At 41.6% G+C, this 26,924-nt stretch overlaps 1 protein-coding gene across 1 annotated transcript; it reads left to right on the forward strand.

The window, feature by feature from the left end:
- Positions 1-4,272: 4,272 nt before the first annotated feature.
- On the forward strand, positions 4,273-20,437 carry TNFSF15 (TNF superfamily member 15). The gene is made up of 4 exons (XM_073573140.1): positions 4,273-4,663; positions 13,476-13,497; positions 15,176-15,220; positions 19,275-20,437. Exons 1-4 carry the CDS (start codon positions 4,472-4,474, stop codon positions 19,676-19,678), a joined length of 663 nt encoding a protein of 220 aa, XP_073429241.1. The 5' UTR covers positions 4,273-4,471; the 3' UTR covers positions 19,679-20,437.
- The last annotated feature ends 6,487 nt before the right edge of the window (positions 20,438-26,924 follow it).

Genomic DNA, 26,924 nt, shown 5'->3' on the forward strand with positions numbered 1-26,924 from the left:
GGTCACCACCTAGCGCACGACACCGTTTGAGTTCAGTTGCCCTGGACAGGTGGGTAGGCCGACTCTTCGGCGCGGGCACTGGCACAGGGTCCCTCATAGTGCAATCAAGTGTCTCTGACGGTGGTGGTGCACACCCGCCGTCAGACACACCACCGTACTATGAGGGGCCCAGTGCCAGTACCGACACCCACGAGTGGGCCCCCCTTGCTTGGGCAGGGCCCCAGCATTTGCAATCTTTACCTCTCCCTGCTCTTCCGCTGTGTAGTCTGGGCCGTCAAATCCATACTGTGCCTGACACCGTCTGAGCCTGCCTCCTGATGTATAGACATATATTTTGAATGTGTACACTATGCTATCCATACATGTTATCCGGGGATACGGTACCCTTTCTCACCTTTGTGCAATCACGTGCAATCCATATTGGGCCTAACCCCGTCTGAGCCTGCCTCCTGATGTATAGACATATATATTGAATGTGTACACTATGCTATCCATACATGTTATCCGGGGATACGGTACCCTTTCTCACCTTTGTGCAATCACGTGTAATCCATACTGGGCCTGAGAACGGCTGGCGAGCTTTAAAGCAAGCTACAGCACCTGTGGTTTGCACACGTAAGTTTTTCATTTTTTCAGGAATGATGGTTAGGCCTATTTCGGGAACTGCGGTTGACCTGCACTTACTGGGAAATCATAGTTCGCGGGTAATAATTGTGACAAACGCTGGCCTTTTCAGTGTAGCGTACGTGCAGCCACGGACATGTAAGGGCATGACACACCAGTTATTGGCCAATCTCATGTGCCAGAGCCTCACGTGTCCCTCTAGTAAGCCGGACTCGGACCGTGGAGCATGACGGAGTCTCGTTCGTTAACGGAATTAAGCTTGCAATGTGTGCATCTTTTCTGTAGCTGGCATGGTTGAGGTTTCCCAGGTGGAGTGGAATTAAACCGTAGGCTCCACTCCTGGTGGTGCCCTTCTGGACATTCCTTTAAGGTTCAGCTTTGCAACCATACTGCCCACGTAAAACAAACACTTTGCCTTCATGAACGCTGTTTGGAGGGTCATGACTCGTGGGAATAACGCCGCCCAATCAGTTAACCTGCTAGAGAGATCCTTCGTTGCTCCCAAGCATGACATCACACTCCCTAGGAGGAAGGTAATGCCACTGTGGCGACCGTACTCCTGGGGGCGACACAAGTGCACTGATGCCCAGCCACTGCTCGATGAATCTGCTGGTACATTGACCCAGACCACTACATTCCCCTCGCACGCTACACGGCCTGAATCTGACCTTGATGAAACTCAGGTTACCCTTCCCATATACAGTTCCATCTTACACGGTGACAAAGAGGAAGCTGCAGATGAAAGTGCAGGTTCGGCCCACCCGCCATCAGACACACCACCGTACTATCAGGGGCCCTGTGCCAGTGCCGTCGCCAACGAGTGGGCCCCCCCTGCTTGCTCAGGATCACAGCACTTGCAAGGTTGAAATACTGTGCAGTGAGATGGAAGATGGAAACGACGAGGAGTCCAGACTAGTACAGGGATTCCCTAGCGAGGAGACTTATTTCATTGTTTTCAATGTTGGGACAGCAATTTTTGGGGAGCACTATACTCTGGAGAATGATAGATGGGGCCCACCATACACTTGAACATTCCAAAGGTGGACATCAGACACTGGAGCAGCATTTACAGGGCCCATTATAAACTAGAGCATTAGAAATGGGGCCCATTATGTTTGGAGCATTATTTGGGCCCATAAGACAGTGGAGCTTCATCCATGGGGACCAACATATACTGTAGTATTATGTGGAGCTCATCATATACTGTTTCAAACATTATATGGGACCAATGATTCTGTATGGAGAAATAGATGGGCCTCGTCATGAGATGTAAAAAGTGAAGTATTTATCATTGTACTATACCGCTATTTCTCTGCCGTATCGGAGCATAATGAGTTGTGGTATGTGTTAAAGGGGTGCTCTTTCGCCCAGGGCACATGAAAACCTGGAGCCAGCCCTACCCCCCCACAACTTTAGCCAAATAACCCCCATTTTTCAGTGCGCAACTTGTATTATGAAGTTAATTAAGGTTAACAAGCTTAAGTAAGAAGATTTGATGCTTTTGGCATTCAAATGGGCACTGTAGGTGTGTTTCCTGTCCTCCTCTCACTGCCGACTTTTATTCCCCATTGACTTACATTGGGTTTCGTGTTTCGGGCCGACCCCGACTTTTCCCTATAGTCGGCCGATCTTGCTCGACCCGACTCTTGGAAAAGTCGGGTTTCACGAAACGAAACTCGACCCTAAAAAAACAAAAGTCGCTCAACTCTAGCCATCATCTGGGTTCCAGGGGAAACTGTCCCCGGGGGACAGAGTTCGAGGACGGACCGTTGTGACAGACAGATGGGCTGGGGGAGGGACCAGTATAAAGGAGGTGGGGAATCCCCAAGACAATGAGTCAGCAGACGGGGACAGAGGCAGGAGGAGACCGTGGGAGCGACTGCAAGATAGAGCGACCTACCAGTGCCAGGGAAGACGCTGACTGAGGACTCCAGAGGGACGGCGCCAGGGCGATCATCCAAGATTTGCTGCCCCGCTCCAACCCGCAGCCACTGCGGCCCCAGTTCAACCCGTGGCCGCTGCCACCTCACCTCAGCCCACAGCTGCGGCCTACTTGCGGTCGCCCGTGTCCGCTGCCATCTCGCTCCAGCCCCCGGCTGTGGCCTACCCGCGGTCGCCCGCCGCCGCTGCCATCTCGCTCCAGCCCACGGCTGTGGCCTGTTCCCTGCCACCCACAGCCGCCCTGCTTTCACCAGTGGCCGCGGCAAGTACAGTGCCGCCGGCAGCCACCACTGTCCCACTCCGATCCGCAGCAGGGGCCGAGCCTCTGCTGGCCGCGGACTCCCCGTCGCAGCCGTTAGCTGCGCAGGTGGTCTGTGATTCACCACCCTACATTGCTGCTGCTTGCCCCAGTCCGGGGACTGCTGCACACCCGTCCAAGGACTCCGTCGGGGCCTATGGGGCTTCAGTGTCATCAGCGCGCCGCAGCGTGCGAAGACTTCGCCAACGCCTCAGCAACTGGGCCCAATGACTACTGCGCCGAAAGACCACCGGCGAGGGATGTCTGGACGGCTAAGTTGACTATATACTTACGGACCCGTAGTTGGCCATACCGCGGCCCTATAGTGACCGGCTATTGCCGGAAGTAGTCGTGTTCTACCCGTTTGTGTTTGCTTGTTTTAGAGCCCCTGTGAGGGCAACACGTATTACCCCTTTTGGTGATCAAGCCGTGACTGAGGAAAGTTCCCTCTAGTCTTATAAACGTTATTATAGAAAGCACCAAATTGTCTCGCGACTCGTCACTGCATCCTGCGTACCTGCAATTACCACGCATGCACATCAGTTTACATCCCGGTTCATATCTTTGCTTTTTTAAAATATGAAATTTATTAACCCAATCAATAAACTCCAAAAAGAGAAAAAAAAATAAAATTACTAAGATCACCAGAATTGCATTTTTTTTTGTTACCTTACTTCACTGAAAAAAGTGTAACAATAAGGCAATCAAACCATCATATTTATACAAAATTGATATCAATAAAAACGACAGATCACTGCACAAAAAAAAGCCCTCACTCAGCCCCATCAACAAAAAAATTAAAATGTAACGGGTGTATGAACATAGCAACACAAGGCAAAAAAAAATATTTACTCACGTTTTCAGGTCATTTTTATTTCACAACTAATAACACAAAAATAAAACCCTTAAAAAACAATAAGGGAATTACATTTTTTTTTTCACCATTTCAATTTTTTTTCCCGTTTTTATGTCAATGGAAAAATGAAAAAAAAAAAGTTATGGCTGTTGAATGAAAGTGAGGAAAAAATGAAAAAATGAGAGAGAAAAAGAAAAATTCCCTGATCCAGGATTAAAGTGCCAAATTGTAAAAATGGCAAATAATAGAACACAATTATGTAAAATTGAGATACTTAATGAATGATACAATGTAAAATATTGAAAGAAAAGTATTTGTGGTGCCTCATAAATATCGCTTGTAATAATGTTCCATAAGATGTGTAGGCTGCAAATGTGACAGCAAAAATCCCTAAAGTTAAATTGAGCAATTATCGTTGTGCTATTTCCCTCTGGCTCTGGCTGCTGTTTCACTCTCTGTACTAAATCCCTTGTGTACTCGACCCACACACAAGTTCATTATCCTATCACCACCTACTCTTACTGGGACTTTCCTGAGACATTGCAGAGTAGAAGTTACACTAGTGCACAAGTGAGGAGTATCGACTGTAGGCGGAACACTCCCTTCTAGGATGGGAGGGGATCTCTGGACACTTGGAGAGGAGGTGGGGGCGCTGGTTCTTTATTTAGGGCCTGACCACCGGACAAGAACATGATTGTCAGGGCCTTTCTCAATCCTGAACCGAAGCTGAGAGCTCAGAACTCAGTAAAGCTATGCCAAGAAGAGAGGAAATGCTGCAAGAAGATAGGAATTATATTACTTCCAGCTCAGAGTCTCTGCGTATTCAAGATAGGAGTATTAGGAGGCTGAAATGGGCTGTCGCTTTCTGTTTCATTCTCCTCACCGCCTTGGTACTGTTCGCAGTTTTCCTACTACGAGGTGACTTTCCTGACAAGAGAGACAAGGTACTGTAATTCATAATTGCAATACTTTAAACGGGTTGTCCAGGCTTGGGGTTCCCTATGTGACTGCAGACTTGTGAATCCTCATAGCACAGCGCTGTGTGAATTGCATACTTCCGGCCACTTTCCGACTAGACGTGTCCAGCACAAGTCTAGTTGGCATGTGGCTACATATATGCAAATTGCATACTTACAGTCACATACCAACTGGCTGTCCGCATCGGAGAATCCAGGATACACAAGTATGCAGTCACATAGAGTGGCTGCAGACTTGAGCCTCAGGCCTGGACAACCCCTTCCATAGAGAATTAGAGGTCACATACTAGCAGGAGGAATGTGCTTTTTATCATTGGCCTGGTTGTTGTATTTCTCAAACCTTTGCACAGGGCCGGACATATAATTGGTGCATCCTGTAAAGTCATAAGAGGTAAGGGGCCACTGTCACCTCCAAAGCAGGTGGAATTTTGCATTACGAAGAGGTCTTGGGTTGAAAAGGGCCAATATTATTATTATCATTATTATTATTATTGTTATTATTTATTTATATAGCGCCATTAATTCCATGGTGCTGTGCATGAGAAGGGGGGTTATATACAAAGTTATAGACATCGTTAACAGTAAACAAATTTACAATAACAGACTGGTACAGAGGGGAGAGGACCCTGTCCTTGCGGACTTACATTCTACGGGATAGAGGGGAAGAGACAGAAGGTCGGGGGTGCAACAGCTCTGGTGGTTTTGAGGCAGCGGCTCAATATATTGTGGTTGCATGGGGTCCTTCACTGTTTGTGTCCTCCAGGGGGTATATACCATGCTTTCACATGGAAGGAGTATGTAAGATTCAGTCTGCTATACTGGGACACCAGAAACCTCATTATTGCCCTGCCAAATAGGAAATGGGAGATTGCAGAGGCTGACTATACAGTTTTTGCCAATATGTTGTAATCCAAGCTGCCAGGGAAGGATGCCACCTCAGGTGAGGTTCTAACCCTTCTTTATGGTTGTTGTACCTGTTGGTGTGCATGTAACTTTCTAACTGCACACCATTCCGGTCCCAGATGTTTAATTGGCATAATTGGTAGGGGGATGTGCAAACAGCTTAGATGATAATGATCAGGGCTCATAATACATGCTAAAATTTTACTGAGTAGGACAAGAATGAAGGGTCTTAATGAGAAAACTTGCAATCGAAGTGAGTCATGAAATGCATGGGAATTAGGTCAAATAAATACATGACTATTCACAAAGATTACATTATTATTTATTAATGATTTATTAATCATTATAATTAGATATTGTTGTTATTATTATTGATAATATGTTTATACAGATTTTGCATGGTATTTTTTTAGATATCAGAAAAACTGCATTGGAAAGATTGTCCCATTCACAATATATAGTCAAAAGTTTTTATAGTGTTATATACAGCAGGAAAACAGGGAGACAACTTGACTCTTAACAGTCACTGGAATGGCAGCCGAGGTAGAAGTTAGGAGTATGATGAGCTTTCCTTAAGCTTTATCATATACATTATATACACTATAGTAATGCTAATGTTTTTTATTACTATAGCGCCAACATATATATTATGATATCAACAATAGAAATAATATTGAATAATAAATAAAATAATATAAAGGGTCAAAATTTAGGCTGCCATTACACAGTATACACTGTATATCACTATGCTGGTTCTATAATAATTGATATGACAGGGAGGTCTAATTATCAACATTGTAAAAAAGCTACTTGAATTTCTCTACTTTTTTGGGGAAAAAACAGAGGTTAAGGCTGGTTTCACATTAGCGCTTTTTAAGCGCACGCACGGCCGGGGTAGCTCCGCCCCCCGAGCCGGCTCTCTGCCCGGCGTGCCCGCCCCTTGCTTGTAGCGCCGCCTCCTAGCGCACAGCGGCACCTGCGATCGGCGCACCCTATCTTTAGCATAGGGTGCGCAGATCGTGCGCAGGCCGTGCGCTAGTTGCGCTTTGACCTGCGCTGCGCACTTTTGACGGTGCGCCGTGCGCGCCAATTTTCGGATTTTGGCGCGCACGGCGCACCGTCAAAAGTGCGCAGCGCAGGTCAAAGCGCAACTAGCGCACGGCCTGCGCACGATCTGCGCACCCTATGCTAAAGATAGGGTGCGCCGATCGCAGGCGCCGCTGTGCGCTAGGAGGCGGCGCTACAAGCAAGGGGCGGGCACGCCGGGCAGAGAGCCGGCTCGGGGGCGGAGCTACCCCCGGCCGTGCATGCGCTTAAAAAGCGCTAATGTGAAACCAGCCTTAGTCTTTTACAATGTATTTTTTTCTGTAAACCAGTAATGGCATTTGTCTTGGATAGGTCATCACTGTTTCACCAGTGAGGGCCACGTCAATTATCAGAATGAAGGGCCTCCGGTTCCCTAATTGTTTGTTCTGCACATTGGTTTGTTTGAATGTGAGCAAAAATACAAATAACATTTTTCCATGGTCCATACAGGACTTGAGTTACAGAAAAGCAAATAGAGGGTTTCTTACTAATTCACATACTACAGTATGGAGGTATTGTCTCCTGGAAGTGTTGCCTCTATAGAAGCATATGTCTGTCATTGGATAGGGTTGGTGAAGACAGCAGTAATCCTTAAAGAGACTCAGTCTCCTGGTGTTTGCTTCTTCAACTTGAAGCAGCATAATGTCTGTTACCCTAAGTCCAGTTGTGGGTCACTTAAAGAGAAACTGTCACCAGGTTTTCCCCATCTAAAGTTTGGCCAACACCGTTAAGTCCTTTTTTGTATCATACTTGAATGTTGTAAAAAAGTCCCCAATACAGTTTGCAGATCCCAAAAAATAGCTTTTTTTATACTCCCATACAATGTGGTTCAGTCTGGTGGACATCTCTTGTCTTGATCTTGCACCTCCCCTCTTGTTATAATTGCTGTCCTTCATGATCCATGTGAATGACGTGACCTTTGTCATCCACACAGTGTTCTACATTGCAGTCCTGCATAGGCACACGTCTCTATCACCTGCAGAGGTCATCGCTCTTTGGTCTTTCTCAGAAGCGTGTGCACTGTAGTACTTTGCTCTGTTCTCAGTAGGGCAGATAAAAGTGTGCCTGCATAGGAGCACGATGGAGGACACTGTGTGGATGACGTAGGACAAGTCATCCACTCGAAGTGGGGAAAGAGGACGATGATTGTAGGAAGAGAGGAGGTGCCGGATCAAGACCAGAGATGCTCATTGGACCGAACCACCCTGTCTAAGTGCAATAAAAGATATTTTTGGGATCTGCAAACTGGATTGGGGTCTTTTTAACATTTCATTATGTTGTAGAAAAGGCCCTAATGGTGGTGACCGTACTTTATATGGGAAAAAGCTGGTGACAGTTTCTCTTTAAGCCCTTCCATGCATAATAGATAATAGCTGTTCACCATCAAGTAGCTAAATCAGAGCCACAAAGCATATGAGCGTCAACCATTAATATTAAAAATACCAATTTTATTAATTATCCTAAAAAATATTTGCATAAATATATAACAGAGTACAGGAGCAAAGAACAGTGACAGACTGACTCCTCACAATTTACATATATTGCTGCATGGTAAGTGACATGACGTTCAACTAGTGCAAAATACAGCAAAGATTATATCAAAGATTATAGTCCTACCCCTTTCACATACCCCAGGGTACACATTACTTGTTAACCACAATAGCCTAATGAAACCACATGGGGATTAATGGCAGGGCATTAAGCACATTAAGCTCCCTTAGCAATACCTCCAACTACTACAAAATTCTCCTCCAGAGACATATCATGTGGGCATAACCAAGGAGGAATGATGTGCCCTGTGTGAAGATTCCTAATCAACTCTATAAACAAAGTGAACCGCCATGAACACATTACCTGGATCCCAGCAGCGTGTGAAGGTGAAAACGGAGCCCTGTCACCCGAACCCCCCGGGCACATCATTCCTCCTTGGTTATCATGCAGCAATATATGTAAATTGTGAGGAGTCAGTCTGTCACTGTTCTTTGTTCCTGTACTCTGTTATATATTTATGCAAATATTTTTATGGATAATTAATAAAATTGGTATTTTTAATATTAATGGTTGACGCTCAAATGCTTTGTGGCTCTGATTTAGCTACTAGATGGTGAACAGGTGTTGTAATTTGTGAGCTTATGTACTATATACGTGGCAATAGGATGATTCGATAATAGGCAGTTGTTGGAAAGATAAAACATTCAGATGACAGCTAAATTTTGGAGACCATGCACACAGTAAGGACAGCCAAGAGACTGCGGCTACCAAACTCCCCTGACAACGGGTTTTCTCCCAGAGAACAAAAGGAACAGCTGTCAGAAATCCAACCAGCTGGATCCTTCTGTCCCTCAATATCATCTGTTGGGGGGTTAGATTCAGGAAGACTCCATATTGATTAGACTGACGCCAGTTCCTGCTGATCTGGAGGGGTTGGACAATGTTAGTTTGCTGCTTTTCGGGGTCTTTACTGGGCTGCTTGCTGTAGTTTTGATTAAAGCGTTTTCTCAGCAGAAACTTATCATTGAGAGGACAAGCAAACCTGCAGTAATGTTGTCCTAAATGACATAGCTCTGTCTCAAATGATGTTCCTCTCAAATACAGGATAAAAACCCTAAAAACAGATACCCAGATAAGTTTCTGTCTATCTATACCAAGGTATAAAGAAAACTGCCGACTTGTGTAATCTCACTTAGCTCTCCTGCTGTATTTTCAGAAATGTTACAGAATTTGCAATTTAAGCAATTGTTTAGAGGTTTACTTTGAACTGCCACAAAAATTTCAGAACTCTTTAATCTGTCTTTGTGTGGTTTGGACAAGGTCCATGTTACATCGCTAGAAGGATAAGATGCCTAGAGCTTTCCACGTGAATATTTACTTCCTGTCTTTCGTCAATCATTGAAAAAGTTATGATTTAATGTGATAACACAGACGACGGTAACATTCATTTGTGAATGTATGGTATGTGGAGTCATGGAAGATGGATCTAATGATCAATGGTCTAAAGTACAAGGTGAATGACTTCTATGACATTCACGACAAGTGTACTGTAAGTGTAGTGTCTTGTGCATCAGTATCAGGCAGCTGGGGAAAAATGCTGCAAAGTAGTAAGAAAGCACTCAAAAATTAATAGTTAATACTCTATTATTATAAATTAACAAAATGTAAAATGAAAGAAGAAAAGAGTCATCTAAATCACATGACTATTTGGTGCGATCACCATTTGCCTTAAAAACAGCATAAATTCTTCTAGGCACACTTGTAAAAAGTTGGGATTTTGTAGGTTTATAGTCAGGTGTGTGAGTAACCAGTTAAACCAAGCAGGTGACTCTGATGATCATTTTCATATGTAGGTTGACACAGTCTTTAACTAAAACAGAAACAGCTATGTAGGAGGGTTAAAATTAGGTGAGGAGCACCCAAGCTCTACTACTAAAGTGAGGTTGCGGAAGATGGTTTTATGTCACAGCTCATACATTATGGTAAGACTGAGCACAGCAATAAGACACAAGGTAGTTATACTGCATCAGCAAGGTCTCTCCCAGGCAAAGATTTCAAAGCAGACTGGGTTTTTTCAAAATGGGCTGTTCAAGTTCTTTAGAAGAAGCACCAAGAAATGGGCAACATTAAGGACAGGACAATCAGTGTTCATCAAATAAAACATCGTATGGAAGATAAAAAATTCATGCTAACTTACCTTCAAAATCAGATGATATCCAGCAGTGCCATCAGCTCAAAACTAGTAGCAACCAGTGGCACCCAGCTGCAACCATCTACTGATTGGCGAAGTCTGGTCAAAAGATGTCTTCATGGAAGAACGGTGGCCAAAAAGCCATGAATCCTCATAGCGTGCACAGTGCACACTGTCAGGATTCTCTGGTGCCAGTGCTGAGAATGGGCAGTCATGTGATACAATATGCATACTTCTGGTCACATTCCGACTAGACATATCTGGCCTAACTCAATTCACTTGTATTGAATGAAAGCCCACACACAACTAGTTGACAAGTGACCGAATTAATGCAAATCGCATACTTGAAGTTACGCACCCGCCTGCTCATGGCGCTGACACAGGACAATCCTGACAGCTTACAGTGTGCACGCCCTGAGGATTCACAAATCTGCAGTCACATAGTATAACTGCACAGTCTTCTTGGGAATGATGCAACAAGTTTTTCACACCTGGATTTGGGGATCCTCTGCTATTCTTTCTTGAAGATCCGCTCCAGTTCCATCAGGATGGATGGTGAATGTTGGTGAGCAGCCATTTTCAGGTTTCTTCAGAGATGCTCAATTGTGTTTAGGTTGTTGCATCATTCCCAAGATGACTCATGGCTGTACTAGCTCCAAAGGGTGCTTTTACTCAATACTGAGCAAAGGGTCTGAATACTTATGACCATGTGATATTTCAGTTTTTCTTTTTAAATAAATTTGCAAAAATTTCTACATTTCTGCTTTTTTCTGTCAAGATGGGGTGCTGAGTATACATTAATGAGAAAAAAAATTACCAAATGGCTGCAACGAAACAAAGAGTGAAAAATTTAAAGGGATCTGAATACTTTCCATACCCACTGTATTTACGATTACTGACAGGCTGTAAAAAAAAAATCCTTAGCTATGTACTAGGATTTTTTAGCCACAGAGAAAAATAAAAAGTATAGTATAAAACTGGAATAACACACAATTGAATGGATTTAGAAGTATGGGTTAGTAAAATGCATCATGTCAATCTGCCATGTCAATCTGTTCTGTATCGTAACAAACTATCTGGATACAGATGTCCTTATCTGTGTCTAGTGACTTATTTTTTTATTCAAGAGAACAGAGGCATTGAGATTAGCAAATAATTACACGGCGTTGGACATCCAGTTCTGAAATCATGTGATATCTGAACAATCGGAGTCTCAAAACCATTTTGTTGCACTCCAAAATGGAAATGTTGCCACTTGGGAGTTTGTCTACAGTACAATAGTTATATAGGTAGCCTGTAGTGAAATACTGACATAAGTTATAATGGAGAGAATTGCACTTATGGTCTCCTTGGGAGTGTGAATGGAGGAGAAGGGTGATCTTCCTCCATCGTCAAGGTGGGAGTCAAGGAAGTTGAGTTGGCAGCTAGTAGATATTGTTGGCATAAACTTTCAATATGCCCTAAATGTCTCAGATAGTATTACCCTTTTACCTTTTGCTATGGCTTTTGGGATCGGGACGAAAATGTGGCCGTTGGACCAGAAAAGTAGTTTATCTTTGGAATAAAGGAAAAAAAATATTTCTATCGGATCCAATCCAGACTTAAGTAATTGTATCAGAAACTAAACTTCATGTGCCATCTCACCATAACCGAGTTTGTTATTAATTTAGAGCAATTGCAGACTCATCTCTAAGACCCAAATATCTAATAAAAATGGAAATCTCATCCTCAGTTATGGAAGATTGATGATAATGTGTATAGTCCCTTTAACAAACTAGGAATTAGAAAAGTCGATAAGGAAGGGGTGTCCCACAACTCTGTTTTTTTTTACATGATAATTCATATGTCATAAAAGTTAATTGTGGGAAAATCCCATATGTGTAACGTAAGCTGATGAAAATTTCCAACCTACTGTCTAATCTGGTCGGTGATCCTCCTAGTGCATTTCTATGTTTCTCATATTCACAGGACCATTTCATTGTCATTAATGTTAATATATTCAAAAATAAGATTCCTACATAATGATGACGATGACTACTTGGTATTAAAAAGACGTTGCTTTTCTTTTTGGGGTGCTAATGTCGTTTGTTGGTCTTCACCCAATGGTGCAAATAGAAAAGCGAGTGCCGAATACCAAAAGAAGAAAATTGGACTTTGGTGCTTGTTTCCACATCCGAGCACTTGCATGCTAACCATACATTTAAGAGAGTGGTAGACGGATAGGAGAAAGGGGTAGCTCAAATGTTTTCAGCATCCAATAGGAAATGGAATTTGACCTACCATGCCAGGGCCTACCTTCTTCATTGGCTTCAGAGGAGCCACATGTCCCAACTATAGGCACGTTGGGCTTATAGAGAAACTGTCACCAGGTTTTCACCATATAAAGATTTCATTATACATACAGATGGAGTGGTCTGTTGATGACCCCGATTGCCTATCATTACAATCCTCCTGTGAAAGCCAATGTATAGCTGACGTTCATAGGAGGTCAAGACTTTCTCTATACCTAGCAGTGCTGATGCAGTGCCACGTATAGCAGCTTCAAGTCCCCTAAGGGGACTATTAAATACAATAAAAAACAAAATGTTTTTAAAAATATGAAAAAAATAAACAAAATGCAAAAGTTCCAATCACCCCTTTTGCCCCATTAAAAATAAAACAATTTTAAAAAATAAAAATACACATATATTGTGTTTATACGTTTGCTGTAGTCCGGTCTATCAAAATATAAAATCAATTAATCTGATCAGTAAACAGTTTAATGAGGAAAAAGATCAAAAAGCCACAATTACAGGTTCTTAGATGCCGCAACATTTCAATAAAATCAAAATACCACATCTTCCCCAAAATGGTATCATTAAAAACATCAGCTTAGTGTGCAAATAACAAGCCCTTACACAGCACAAAATCCCAAAAGCTGACAACATTACAGGACTCAGAAAATGGTGATAAAAGCAATTTTTTTTTACAAATTTTCTATTTTTTTCCACCATTTAAATTAATAAAAAATATGCATGTTTGGTATCTGCGTATTCACGCTGAATTTTATTTATAGAATATTTTATTACTATTTTTATTTTCACTCATTATTGTTATCTTTGCTTACAGGGACAAATGGACAAACAGCAAGGTAAGTAATATGAACTTTAATTTCTATAAGGTAGATCAAAGTGTAATTTATCAATCAGAGTGGCTAAAAATTAAAAATTATACCTCTATATTAGACTAATTTTTTTTAAGAGAATCTGTCATCAAGATTTCACTCTCCAAAATACAGCTCTGGCAAAACTTAAGAGACCACCACATCAAATCCCTGTCATGGGCAGCCCATTCTCCAGACCTGAACCCCATTGAAAACCTCTGGAATGTAATCAAGAGGAAGATGGATAGTCACAAGCCATCAAACAAAGAAGAACGGCTTACATTTTTGCAACAGAAGCAGTGTGAAAGACTGGTGGAAAGCATGCCAAGACACATGAAAGCTGTGATTAAAAATCATGGTTATTCCACAAAATATTGATTTCTGAACTCTTCCTGAGTTAAAACATTAGTATTGTTGTTTCTAAAAGATTATGAACTTGTTTTCTTTGCACTATTTGAGGTCTGAAAGCACTGTTTGTTTTTTTTAATTTTGACCATTTTTCTTTGTCAGAAAAAAATACAATATTTATTTCTTGGAAATTCTGAGACATATTGTCAGAAGTTTGTAGACTAAAAGAACAATTTACATTTTATTCAAATATACCTATAAAGAGAAAAATCAGACAAACTGAACATTTGAAAGTGGTCTCTTAATTTTTGCCAGAGCTGTACTTATATGCCAATTTAGCTCTTTCAAAGACAAGTTCAACAAAAATACTTTGACATGGCCTGTCCATTCTCTGTTTGAATTGATATGTAAATGGATATTGTATATCTGAAGCCTCCGTCACCCCAGCTTTATTTTCCACCCAGTACTGCCTCCATATAAAGACAAGTCAAGCAGTATCTTTATATGGCCAGTCGTTGGTCCATTATTGAGACATCAGGGTTTAAATTTACATACAAATGAGGCAGATGGACTACAGTAGATCTGAAGCCTCTGTCACTCCAGCTCCATTCCCATTCCTCACTCAGCGCAACCTCTTCCTGTTTGACTAACAGCCTCTTTTCTGTGTAACTTCAGTCAAAGGAGCCATCAGACAAGCAGCAGGAGGTGGCCAGGATGAGCTGGGAATAGAGCTGGAGTGACAAAGGCTTCAGATCTACCATGGTCGTTCAGCCTCATTTGCATATTAATTTAAAAGCTTATTTCTCAGGAATGGAGGAACAGACCGGCCATGTAAAGGCATTTCTGGATTTTATTTTCAAAGACTTACATGCTCATATAAGTAGTTTGGAGTGTGAAATCTTGTTTACAAATTCCTTTAAATAATATTATTAATGTCTTACTTATTAATGAGTATTTTCTAACACCCAAATTGCAATTAGTAGATTTAAATGAGCTTTCAATGATCATAATTTAGAGTACTAATGTATGATTTTGGGGTTCAAAAACCCATTATGCCCATTGGTCATAAGTACAAAGGGTCCGCAATGCCCACTATAATATTGTGGTCTCGTCACTGCAGTATAAGACAAACTGCCAACCACCGGGTGCAAACAGAGATATATGGCTGCCCCTGCATCAGTTATTGCAGGGAAGGGTCTGCAGTGCTCTAGTAAAGGACATGGATAAGCCATAATTTACATTTTTTTCCTAATTTTTCTTTTATTTCATTATTTTGATTTAACATGATGGTGCAATAATCATTATTATTTTAATTAAGGGACCAATCCGGACTCCGATAAAAGACCCAAGGCTCACCTAACAGGTACTGATTCCACTGATTCTAATTTTCAATCTTCAAAAAACAAAAACCCTCGAAAAGTTTTTAGAGTTTTTTAAACTTTAATTTTATCTTCGTCTTGTTACGTATTAACACATTAATGTGACTCTTATTTCCAGTTTCCTTTTATTTAGATTTAAAGGGGTTACCCATCTTATCAATAAATTCAAAAAGACAAAATAAAAAACACAGCTCCCGATGTCAAGATGTAGCAAGAAAACTAATTAATGAACACAAAATAAATAGCACTCATCACTTTCTTTCTCCTCCAATTTAGTACTGATTTTATTCTCAGCCTTTGTTTTCAGGTACTTTAGAGGTTAATTGCCATAATACTTGTGTCATGGATCCCATCGGTGAGGTATGATTGCAGGAGTAAGGCACAAGACCTCTGCAGTCAATTATTAATTGTAAAGGTTGGAAATGCATTGTACACAAAGTTTTTTTTTCTTATTAAAGTTGTTTAAGTGTTGAACTTTGAATGATAAAAGGTAGGAAAAACGGATAGTTCCATATATAATGTTACAACTAGGGATGAGCAAATAGTGAAATACTCGGACTCGCTGTACTCGTTACGAGTAGCTCCTAATACTCGGGTATTCGTAAGGAGTAGCGAGTCCAATGTAAGTCTATGGGAAATGCGAGTAATGGGCTGAGAATGTGTGTGGGCAGAGAATGTGTGCGGGGGGCTGTGTGGGGCTGTGCCGGGCTCTGCCGGGGCTGTGCCGGCCTCTGCCAGGGTTGTATGGGGCTGTGCCGGGCAGAGGCCGGCACAGCCCCGCGCAGCACTGGCAGAGGCCGACACAGCCCGCAGAGCCTGGCACAGCCCCACACAACCCACAGATCCCCACAGATCCTGGCACAGCCGCGCACAGACATGGCACACACACACATAGCCCCGCACACACACATAGCCCCGCACACACACACACACACACACACACAGCCCTGCAGACAGAAACGCACACATTTTCCACACACACACACAGCCTCACAGACCTCCACACAGATTCTCCGCACACACATAGTTATAGCCTAATAGCCTATGACTCATAGGCTATGACTGTGACGCTACACGGCCAGCCAATCACAGTAATGCTTCAACAAAGAAGGCGATGGCTTTACTGTGATTGGCTAACACATGCCAGGCTGGAGATCTGAATATTGCGAGGCGAGTATTGAAATGTACTCTCTAGGATTCGAGAATCGCGAGTACCGCATTACTCGCAAAGTACCAAATCCTAACGAGTATACTTGCTCATCCCTAGTTACAACTTACTGCTAAGAGAGGCCATGTCATTTTAATCTTTGGAGACCAACATCTGGGATCTGAGGGGTCGATTCATCAAAGCTTTTAAGCCAGAAAACTGAAAAGATGTTTTGAAAAGTCACAAAGTTGGGGAGTTCCGCAAACATTTTGCCACTTTTTGGATGTTTTGCCTGTTTGACTCAGCTCCACTGAAATGGGCAGAGCTGGGGTGGGATGGAGATGTGGCAACAGCCACCCATGAAATTAATAAAATATGGAATCCAAGGGGGTAACATTTCTCCTTGCGGAGAGTGACATGCCAAGCCTGACATGCCAAGGTGAAGAGACTTTAAGGCTGGTTTCACACTTGCATTTTTTTGTGCTGTATTTTAGCACTAAAAAACGCATGCACTTTTTTTTCCTATATTTTGCATGGGATGCGCTTATGTGCGCATACACCTGCGTTTGTATGCGTTTTTACACGCATGCGTTTTATTTTGTGGTGTGCGCTCGGGCGCACAAAATGCATCCTGTTGCATTTTTTGGGCGTCCGACTTGCCTCAAAAAAACGCATGTGCGCGCAATGCATTTTTTTACATCAAGACACCTGTTATAAGTCTATGGGTGTGCATATGTGCGCATTGGCATGTTCATGTATGCGTTTTTTTGTGCATGCGTTTTTTTGTTGACCATTGGTTAGACAATGGAAATTAGGGGTTTGGGTTAGAGTTAGGGTTAGTTAAGGGGGTTTAGGGTTAGGGTTTGGGTTTGGGTTAGGGTTAGTATGGTTTGGTTAAGGGTTAGGGTTTAGGGTTAGTTAGGGTTTAGGGTTAGGGTTTGGGTTAGGGTTAGTAGGGTTTGATTAAGGGTTAGGGTTAGGGTTAGTATGGTTTGGTTAAGGGTTAGGGTCAGGGTTAGGGTATGGTTTGGTTAAGGGTTAGGGTATGGTTTGGTTAAGGGTTAGGGTATGGTTTGGTTAAGGGTTAGGGTTAGGGTTAGTAAAGTCATGGTTTGGGTTAGTGTGAGGGGCCAACTAATGTTGGAAAAAAATGCAAACGCGGTAAAAACGCACTAAAAACACATACAAACGCATAAAAACGCTGGGTTTTTTTCATGCATGCTAATAAAAATGCTTGAAATAAAACGCAGCATTTGTATGCGTTTGTATGCGTTTTTTCCATGCGTTTTTTGCGCTGCAAAACAAAGCAAGTGTGAAAGTAGCCTAAGCCTTTCAATTCTCCTCTGGGAAATTAAATATGCAAATGGTCTCTTCAGAAAAGAAGAGGTCTTGAGCTCTAGTCCCACCTATTGGAAGTAGCAATCCAAAAAAATGGGATAACATTTCTAGTGCATTGTATGCCACTTAGAAAAGGCACCTAATTAAGTGGCGAGCATCTCGTAATGAATTTAGCGCCTTCTGTTTCAGCAAGACTGGCCTAGTGCATTTTTACGCTACGCCAGTCTTGAGGAATCAGCTTATACGACTTTTCTCCTGCATCGTAGTTATCCCATTCATTGTTGGTGCAGAGACCTGTAGAAGTACATCCACATGTGGCAGAAATTCCCACTGTTAATTAATTCATTCTGTCTGCATTTGATTGTATCTGCAGCAAGTACATAGTTATCTGTAAGCCTCACTCAGATGAATGGGACAATTGCTGCAAATCAATGGGACAGTTGCAGAAGGCTTTAACATATGTGACTGTACTGGTAGTCATTGAGTTACAGTCTTACTGGGTTTGCACAGGTTAATAACCCACTGATTGCACTTATTGGTAAAACTAAAGTGTGCATCAGACCTTACCTAAAATATCATCTCAGAGGAGCTACCATGGCATGCCCAAATTACAACTAGTAGGATACACCAGGAAAATTTGCACAGAAACGACCCTAAAGACCGAGGCTGCCCGGGGAAGCTCCAGTGATGTAAATGTCCATATATGGTTATATAAGGGCAGTTTTGTCACTGGAGCTTCCCCTGCAGTTCCACTAAGCTGTCTGCATATTGTAACTGTACAAGCATGGACATTTACATAAATGGAGCATCAGAGAGACAGTCAGAATTTAGAGAGTTCTGAGAACTTCAGAAATGCTCCACTGATACTTTGAAGGTGCCAATACTGAGCCAGGCCTCATGGGAAATGAAAAGTCAGCTCTGTTTGTGTCAGATGTTCAGCAATCCCAGTGATTCTGCAGCTTACTTCTGCTCTGAGCAGTGGTAGATCAGGAGCTTCAAAGTTGCTTCTGACCCAGTCCATACATACTATGGACTCTTGTTCTCCAACCTTAGGAGAAGCAAGAAAGCACTAAGCAAAGAGTTCACCTGAGACAACCCATTTTTCTGCCTGTCCCTCATCAGTATCCACACTAAATAGTGGAGTTGCTGAGATGTCTCTTCCTAGCAGCTGGAGTCTCTCCTGTATAATCAAGTATATTTCGACACTGCCAAAACTGGAGCTGTCAGTTATATACTTGGAATCAAGGCCGATGACTGTCTTGCCGCAACGCCATGTGCTGTTATGCCATTTTTTCTGAGGTTGAAATGCGCCGGAAAGATGCGGCAAAAACGCAACGTGTGAACAAGCCCTTAAACGTCTGCATTTTTTAACTCGATACAAAATTATAGAATAGAGTAGAATTTTCAGTATGCTGACCTATACCAACCAAACACATGCCAAAGAGACACTCTTGGCTTCCTTTTGACAATATGAACTTTCTTGTTGTGCACAACTATGTTGTTCGATCTAACTCAATATCTAACTAATGCATAAACTGCTAATATTTTTCCAGGCACAAGACAAACTGATGTAAGCGCTGAAGATCTGCAATGGGAAGCTACACGTGGCCTGGCATTTCTCAGAAATGGAATGATATATTCCAACAAATCCATCATCATTCCCGAAGAAGGATTTTATTTTGTGTACTCTCAATTGTCTTTCCGCCCTCCAAGTAATGTGTGCATTGATGACAAGACCATATCACAGTACATCAAGAAGTTCAACCCCAACTACCCAGAGCCGGAAACTATTCTCAGTGGAATTTCATTTTGTACAAATAAAAAATACCAACCCATTTACCTGGGTGGTCTTATTCATCTGTACAAGAATGAACAGCTGAAGGTGCATATAAGTCCTGGCACTCCACTTGATACCTCTGTTGAACACAAAACCTTCTTTGGTGCTTTCCTGGTGTAATGGAGGTTGTCAGTTTACTGTTGTGAGTAAACTGCTGATCGACACTGTTATTGAACCTTATCTTTAAAGGGATTATTTGGTGCTGCTCACTTTCACAGGTAAGGGGAACTGATGTTATGACCCTACACACTTGCTGAGTTATGAGCACGATACTTGCTTATCATTGAAGAGTTATCGGCAAAAGTGTGGTGTTAGAACGTCATCGTCATTGCTCACCTCTGGAAGTGAGCACCTCTGACCCTCCAAAGTTTAACTTAAAATGATCTTATAAGTTATTTTATACCGCACAGATACATATATTTTTATTATTAGTTTGTTTTGCGTAGTTATTTATATATGACCAAACTAATTGAACATGATCCTTTCACTTCAGTTATGACTATGTATAGATTTTTCAGGAGGTGCTAATATTAAACATTTCAGTTTACAACTTCTTCATCTTTGCTAATTATAGGATGATGTAAAAGTCAGTCCTTCATCTAACTTCTCCATGTCGGCTGATCTCGCAAACTAGGACACTTAGTTCCCGGTATGAGATTATTGCACAATCCCCAGTATGAAGGTGTCACTTCCTAGAATTCTATACACTGAAAACAAGCTCTTTGTAGTCACTGAGCCAGAAGGGAATGTTGGCAGATTTCAGCCTGTAGATTAAAGGGAATCTGTCACCTATTTTTTGCTGTATAAGATGCGGCCACCGCCATCAGGGGCTTAGCTACAGCATTCTGTAGTGCTGTAGATAAGCCCCAATGTAACCTGAAAAAGAAGAAAAACAAGTTATATTATACTCACCCAGGGGCGGTCCGGGTCCGATACAGGTCCGATGGGTGTCGCGATCCGGTCCGGCGTCTCCCATCTTCTAGCGATGACATCCTCTTCTTTGCTTCCCTTCGCGCTCCGGCGCAGGCGCACTGCTCTGCCCTGTTGAGGGTAGAGCAGAGTACTGCAGTGCGCAGGCACCAGGAAAGGTCAGAGAGGTCCGGCACCTGTGCACTGCAGTACTCTGCTCTACCCTCTGCCCTGCTGGAGCCGCGACAGGAAGCATAGAAGAGGACGTCATCGCTAGAAGATGGGAGGTGCCAGATCGGACCATGACTCCCATCAGACCCGGACCGCCCCTGGGTGAGTATAATATAACTCGTTTTTCTTCTCTTCTGCTCTGTATTTCACTGGGTCCATTATCAAACCTCACACTACTTCAGCGCCTGTAAAATCAAGACCGTTATCAGTTCTGAGTTGCAAATTGGCAAGTAACCTACAGAGACTTATATCATTACACATTTGCAGTTTCAGTGTCCTGTGATAAATAGAAGTGGGTCAGGGGAAATCTTTAATGAACTCCCCTCATAGAGGTAGCTCCTGCACGGGTTTGGTCACCACTCTCTGTATAAAGATCAGCACCTGGAATCACGTGCCCATCACTGACTGATAGCGGGATCAATATTATAGCTCAGCATCAAAGCTGGCTGTCAGTCAGTGATGGGAGCATGGTTACAGTCATTGCTCTTTATACACAGAACGGTAACTGAATCCTCACCGACGCCACCTCTTTGATTGGATGCCAAGCGCTGCTAGTGGGAATCAAGTTCATTTTATCCTGGCAGCTCTCTGATGTCTTCTGTTCAGTTATACACTGCTGAATTAGCAGTAAAAGATGAAACTTTTTTGGCATGCAAAAAAAAACTGATACCATTATTTATGGTAAAACTTGACAAATGCACAAAAAAAGGATGAACTTAAACTTTGACTAATGAAAAAATCGCCTTTTTGTATGCACCTAAATGAGGCTTTATATTGAATAATTTCCTGTAAAGCTTTATATCCGTCTGCTTGGTTTCTCCTATCTATACCGTACTGCCCACAGATATGACTGCAAAGTACAATGTGATCGGTTCTTTTGAATTCAATGTAGACTGATTATGTAAAGAGGTGTTAAAGGAGGACATTTGCTGAAAAATGTATGTTCCAAATACCTTTTCATACAGGTTAATGAGTTTTTTTATTTCCGCTTCAATAGATTGGGGCTGATTCATCAAGACGGGAGTAGAGCAAGCTCGCTCTACGCCAGTCCTGGCAGAGTGCAAGGCACCAAATTCATTAATTCATTAACGGGCGCACGCTAATTAATGAATTTGGCGTTTCTGCACCAGAAATGCTACTCCAGTTGGGAGTTAGCATTTCTGGCACCAAAATGCCACCAGGTTTGATTAATTCAAAGGGGGGCATTGCCACATTGAGGCCCCGTCTCTCAAAGCTGATCCAAATAGTTGCAAAATTATTGGTGCAGCTCCGCATTTCACAAAAATTTTGGGGCTTTTCAAAGCTTTTACACCACTTTTATAGCATAAAAGCTTTGATGAATCGGCCCCATATTCTTTCTTGTCTGAGAAATGGAGTGGAAAATATACGGTAACTGTTTCCCTCAGAATCTCTTTAACGAGACCATTTGTAGTTCTCGGATTTTCTTCACCTGTCTGTCTTTAATAGCTAAACCCATTAATAACAGATATCTAACTCACATATCGATACGTTGGGCACAGTACATGGTATCAGTGCCAGCTCATAGTATCACCACTAAACCCAAGAAGAAGGGATCAATTCTCTTCCATGAAGAGTCGCCAGCCATAACTTAACCATACGCCATATAAACCCATAACTTAACCATACGCCATATAAACCTATCAGGAAATTTCTGAACTTTGACCATGAACTTTTTGTTTTGGGTCTTGAATGTACACATTATTAATGTAAAGCATTTTAAACCTTTTTTACATGTGAAAGTTCAATTTATTTTATGTATACAGAACTTTTTACACTGTATCAGTTTTGTGATGTACACAATTATAAAGCATTCTGTTTTGGAAAAGCTGTGAAAACATATTATATGGATAGTTTTTTTCTTTGTGCCAAAGCCTATTTTCTATCCTTCTTATGCCTCATGCAATTGTTTACTGTGTGCGTCTATATGGTGCTCCCATACAGTGCAACGATACGGAGATAGCCATCGTCGGAAGCCATGTTTCTAGGGAACGTTCTGTACATAATGAAGCATATCACAATGTTTTCCTATACCTGAGACATACATGTATGGTCTGAGTCTATGAGCTCTATAATACCACTTTATACAGCCATATATTACCATAAGTGGAATATGTCATATTCTAGGAGTATTTCCTATGTTATTTAACCATATTTGGCTCAATATCTAAAAGTAACTACTATTTAGTATTAATCATAAACATAAAAAGACTTTAAAAGTAATAAATATTTCTGTAACACTTGTTTTAAAGTGGCCCATACATCACTCTGCCCGCTGCTATCGAAAGGGCTTACACGGACTGTAAGTAATAAATGTAATTGAAAAGTACAAGCACGTACGTTGTAATACGAGGGTGCTGGGTATACTGGGTGCTCGTAGCATCCAATCATATTGTTATGTAACTTATGTTTAATTTTATAACCTACATTGGAAAAATTAAAGGGGTTTTCCATTTTATCCCTACTTTAACAGATGTGTTGTAGACATGATTATGAGGCACATACTAATATATAAGTATTATAGGTTTTCCTCTTGCACTTAACGAAGCCTCCCTGGCACAGCATTCTTGTTCTCAAAATAACAGTAGATGGAGGGTCATGTGACAAGGCCTATCTGCCTCCTCCTCCTATTGGAATAAAAAGGACAAGGCATTCCTATACTGTTGGTGCACAAGTAGAGTACCACCCCTTATATAGCAGGTAATGAAGAACTTAGCACATACAGTGAAAAATACATATTAGAACGACTTATTGTTAAGTATTGTGATGCTAGTCTCTACCCATTGACAAACTGTAAGGTGGGTAGTCAAGAAGCGCAGGGTCAAAAACCAAGAGGGCTCGTCATATTTCAAGGGGTAAAGCGTGGTCAGGCCAGAGGCCAGAGTCAGAGTTCCAAGATCAGAGTACATCAAGGCAAAAGGGGTAATACAAATGGATAGTCAATTGGCAAATCCAGGGTCCAGCACCAGAAGATCAGTATGTCTTAATTCAGAGCTTTAAGCAGAGGACAAGCCACAGAGAGATGAAAGTTACAACTGGCAGCTATCTGGGAGAGATAGCTTAGTTAAGTAGCTGAGTAATCACTTGGAACATGGAACACTAGATGGAAGCTTAGGACATCCCATTCCCAGATTGGATGACTGAGCTGTCACTCAAAATACTGACAGCTCAGCACGCCCTTGCATTAGATTGGATGACTGAGCTATCGGTCAATGTGTCCAAGACACACTGCGCAGTGGAATCTTGACAAGTGTATTCCTACAGAAAATGTAGAATGTTTTGGTCACATTGACCTTCAACATCTATCTAGAAATCCAAGATACACAAGAAAATGCTCAGCTTTTAGCAGTAGCCACTGAGCACATACCTGTCTATGTAGAATTCCAATTTTGTCCATAATCATTTGATGAAAATCAATGTGATCGAAATGTTATGCACTTTCTGTGGGAATATACTTACCAATAAATCGTTCTGATCTGTATTTTTAACTACAAGTGTCTAGTTCTTCACTGCCTCCACCTATTGGATGGCAGCTTTATTATGTGCGGTGGTTTTCGATTGGAGTAGGCTGATAGACAGGCCTTATCACATGCACATTCATCAATTACCATTTGGAGAAAAAAATCATGCCAGTATCAGATGGGGGATGTTTTTATGTGTCAGCATCCCTGCTTCACTTTTGATTGTGTCTTGATGCCCATGTGACATGTGGCTGGTTAATTAAGAGAAGAAATGGAGATATTTGATATTTTCTCTTCCAATGACCATAAATTACCTACGTGGCCACTGGACTGGGTCTTATTAAGAATCAATTTTCACCATCTCTAGTTGGTAACACAAATTCCTGTCTTCAACACAAATCTAAATCGAACAATCTCTTTAAAATTTTTATCCAATGGTTTGTTATAGTTGCTCAAGAGCAAACCTTGGTGGTCACCTTTAGAACTTTTTGTGCACTTTTCAATAACTTTTACTCCTTCATTCCTAAAGAACCCAAGTAGGACTCTTTTCACAGTACTGTCATGGCTCCCGTCTATAAAGAAACATTGACTGACGTGACATAGTCATTTTCTGAAGTTTCTGAATAGATTCCATTAAAGTCGAACTACTGTATAATGGGGTCCAATAGAGATCTGCTATTTTTTTACAGCAAGCATAACATGGCCGAAACCCATGATGAGCCCCCAAATGGTAGAATGGTTGTTTGAACCCTAATCTGATTTAGCAGATAATAAATCTTCTTATATGTGGGAGTTGGAAAATATTTAGGTATTTGATCGTCTACTCTAACAAGTTTGGTTTGACAAAAATGTGAGTGTGAAGAAAAATGATAATGTAATAAAAAGGATTTTCCCTGCGATAACATTTAATTAACTTGTGTGTGGATAGGCTGTTGTGAACATCACCCCATCAATCACTTGATAGGGTGAAGTCTGATTGCGTAAGGAAATATTATTTAAATGAGGATTTTGTTTAAGAATCTTATTTTAAAATTATTGGTGTTCATAGAAAATTTGCAATTATACAGTATATCAAATGATAATATTGCAGCTGTCACACTGGCCAGTAGAGCAGTCAAGATGAGTAGACATTTCCTTTTTTGCCCAGATGACTTGTCAGCTTTGCTGTATAAGCTGAGACAGAATCAACAGAGTCATCTCATTAACGTAGAAGGCAAGCAATTAATGACAGCTCTTATAATAATACTTGAGGTCTAAATACGCAGGATATGTGCAGATAAGGATATATAATCAGGAGCTGGGACTGTACCTTACTACTTCCTGGAGAATGTAATAATCTATGACGTTTTCTCTGCCACCTGATATCAATTATTTGCTGCTGCCTTCAGAAATCACACACACCCTGCTGTACAATTTTTACAGACAAAACAGTAAAGATTAAGAAAGAAGAAAAAAGAAAAGAAACTGGCATCAAATATAATAAAAATGTAACAATGATATTCCCTGTAAAAATGTAGATCTGTTTTATGTTAAAACGTATATGCCTATTGTACTTACAGTACTTTCAAGCGTTAAATTGGATGTATCACCAAAAAGAGCAAATTACGTATATACAATGAATTATTCACAGCAATAAAGAATAATATATCAATTGCTTGTGTGTTTTGTCTTATTTTTTTTAACACGATAAGTCACAAATATGTCATTGCTGTGAAAACTGATCTAAAAATTACCAAGGACTGAACTGGAAAAACAAGTTCCTCACTATGATGTACATTTACATTACAGAGCATGAACGTTCAGATACATGGGTGTAGATAAACTTTGTTTTAGTGTGCCAGCTTTTTTACAAAACCATGTCCTCAACAACATATTGCTAAAATAAGGAAAAAATGGCCACCTCTTTAAAGGGATTGACCAGTCTAAAATCAATAAGTTTGCAGTCCCTCTGTGTGACTACAGACTTATGAATCTTCCCAGCGCTCGCACTGTGCGATGCCAGGATTTGCCGGTTTCTGTGCCAGGATCGGAGGGCATGTATTAGTTATACATACTCCCGGACAGAACCCGATTAGTGGGTGTGGTCTCTCTCCATACACTTGTGATGGGGCCATCCAGTGGGCATGCCTATCTGGAGGGTGTGGCCTCACTCCATACAAGTGTATGGAGCATGGCTGCGCCTATTTGACAGGTTCTGGCTGGAGGTATGTATAAACGTATACATGCCCTCCGGTCCCGGCTCAGAAACTGGGGAATCCTTGCAGCACACTGTCCGTGCGCTGGGGGGATTCATATGTCTGCAGTCACAAAGAGTGACTGCAGACTTATCAATTTGAACCCGTCAACCCTAAGTACTGGTGTAGACGTAAGAAGAGAAAAATAAATTGTATTTACATCTTCATATTCCCTATATCTATGACTCCCAGCTTCTTAAAGGGAATCTGTCTTGTTCCCAATTGTTATTACCTGCAAATATAGGGTTAATTTGGAGAGTAACAGCGTTACAATGCTGCTCGGCTGCCTAACTGAAAGAGTTTACAACTGAATTTCTCATACAAGTGCAATCTGTGGTTTTCATGTTAGCACTCGTACCTATGATATTCTATGAGGCAGTATACCTGTCCAATATATTCTGCATACCGAGTGGTCCAAAATTGGAGACAAGTTCTATTTTGATCCAGGGGTTCGAATCAAAATCGGCCATACAAGTCTAAGGTTCATCCGGTTCAATTTTCCAAGACTGGTAG

Source organism: Dendrobates tinctorius, unplaced genomic scaffold (assembly GCF_039654945.1).
Source record: "Dendrobates tinctorius isolate UK_male_01 unplaced genomic scaffold, ASM3965494v1 ptg000034l, whole genome shotgun sequence".
Taxonomy (NCBI): Eukaryota; Metazoa; Chordata; class Amphibia; order Anura; family Dendrobatidae; genus Dendrobates; species Dendrobates tinctorius.

Coding starts and splice junctions, on each gene's coding strand:
- TNFSF15 (XM_073573140.1), top strand. CDS start 4,472: ATGCCAAGAAGAGAGGAAATGCTGCAAGAAGATAGGAATTATATTACT. Junction 4,664..13,475: donor TTCCTGACAAGAGAGACAAG/GTACTGTAATTC, acceptor CTTTGCTTACAG/GGACAAATGGACAAACAGCA. Junction 13,498..15,175: donor ACAAATGGACAAACAGCAAG/GTAAGTAATATG, acceptor ATTTTAATTAAG/GGACCAATCCGGACTCCGAT.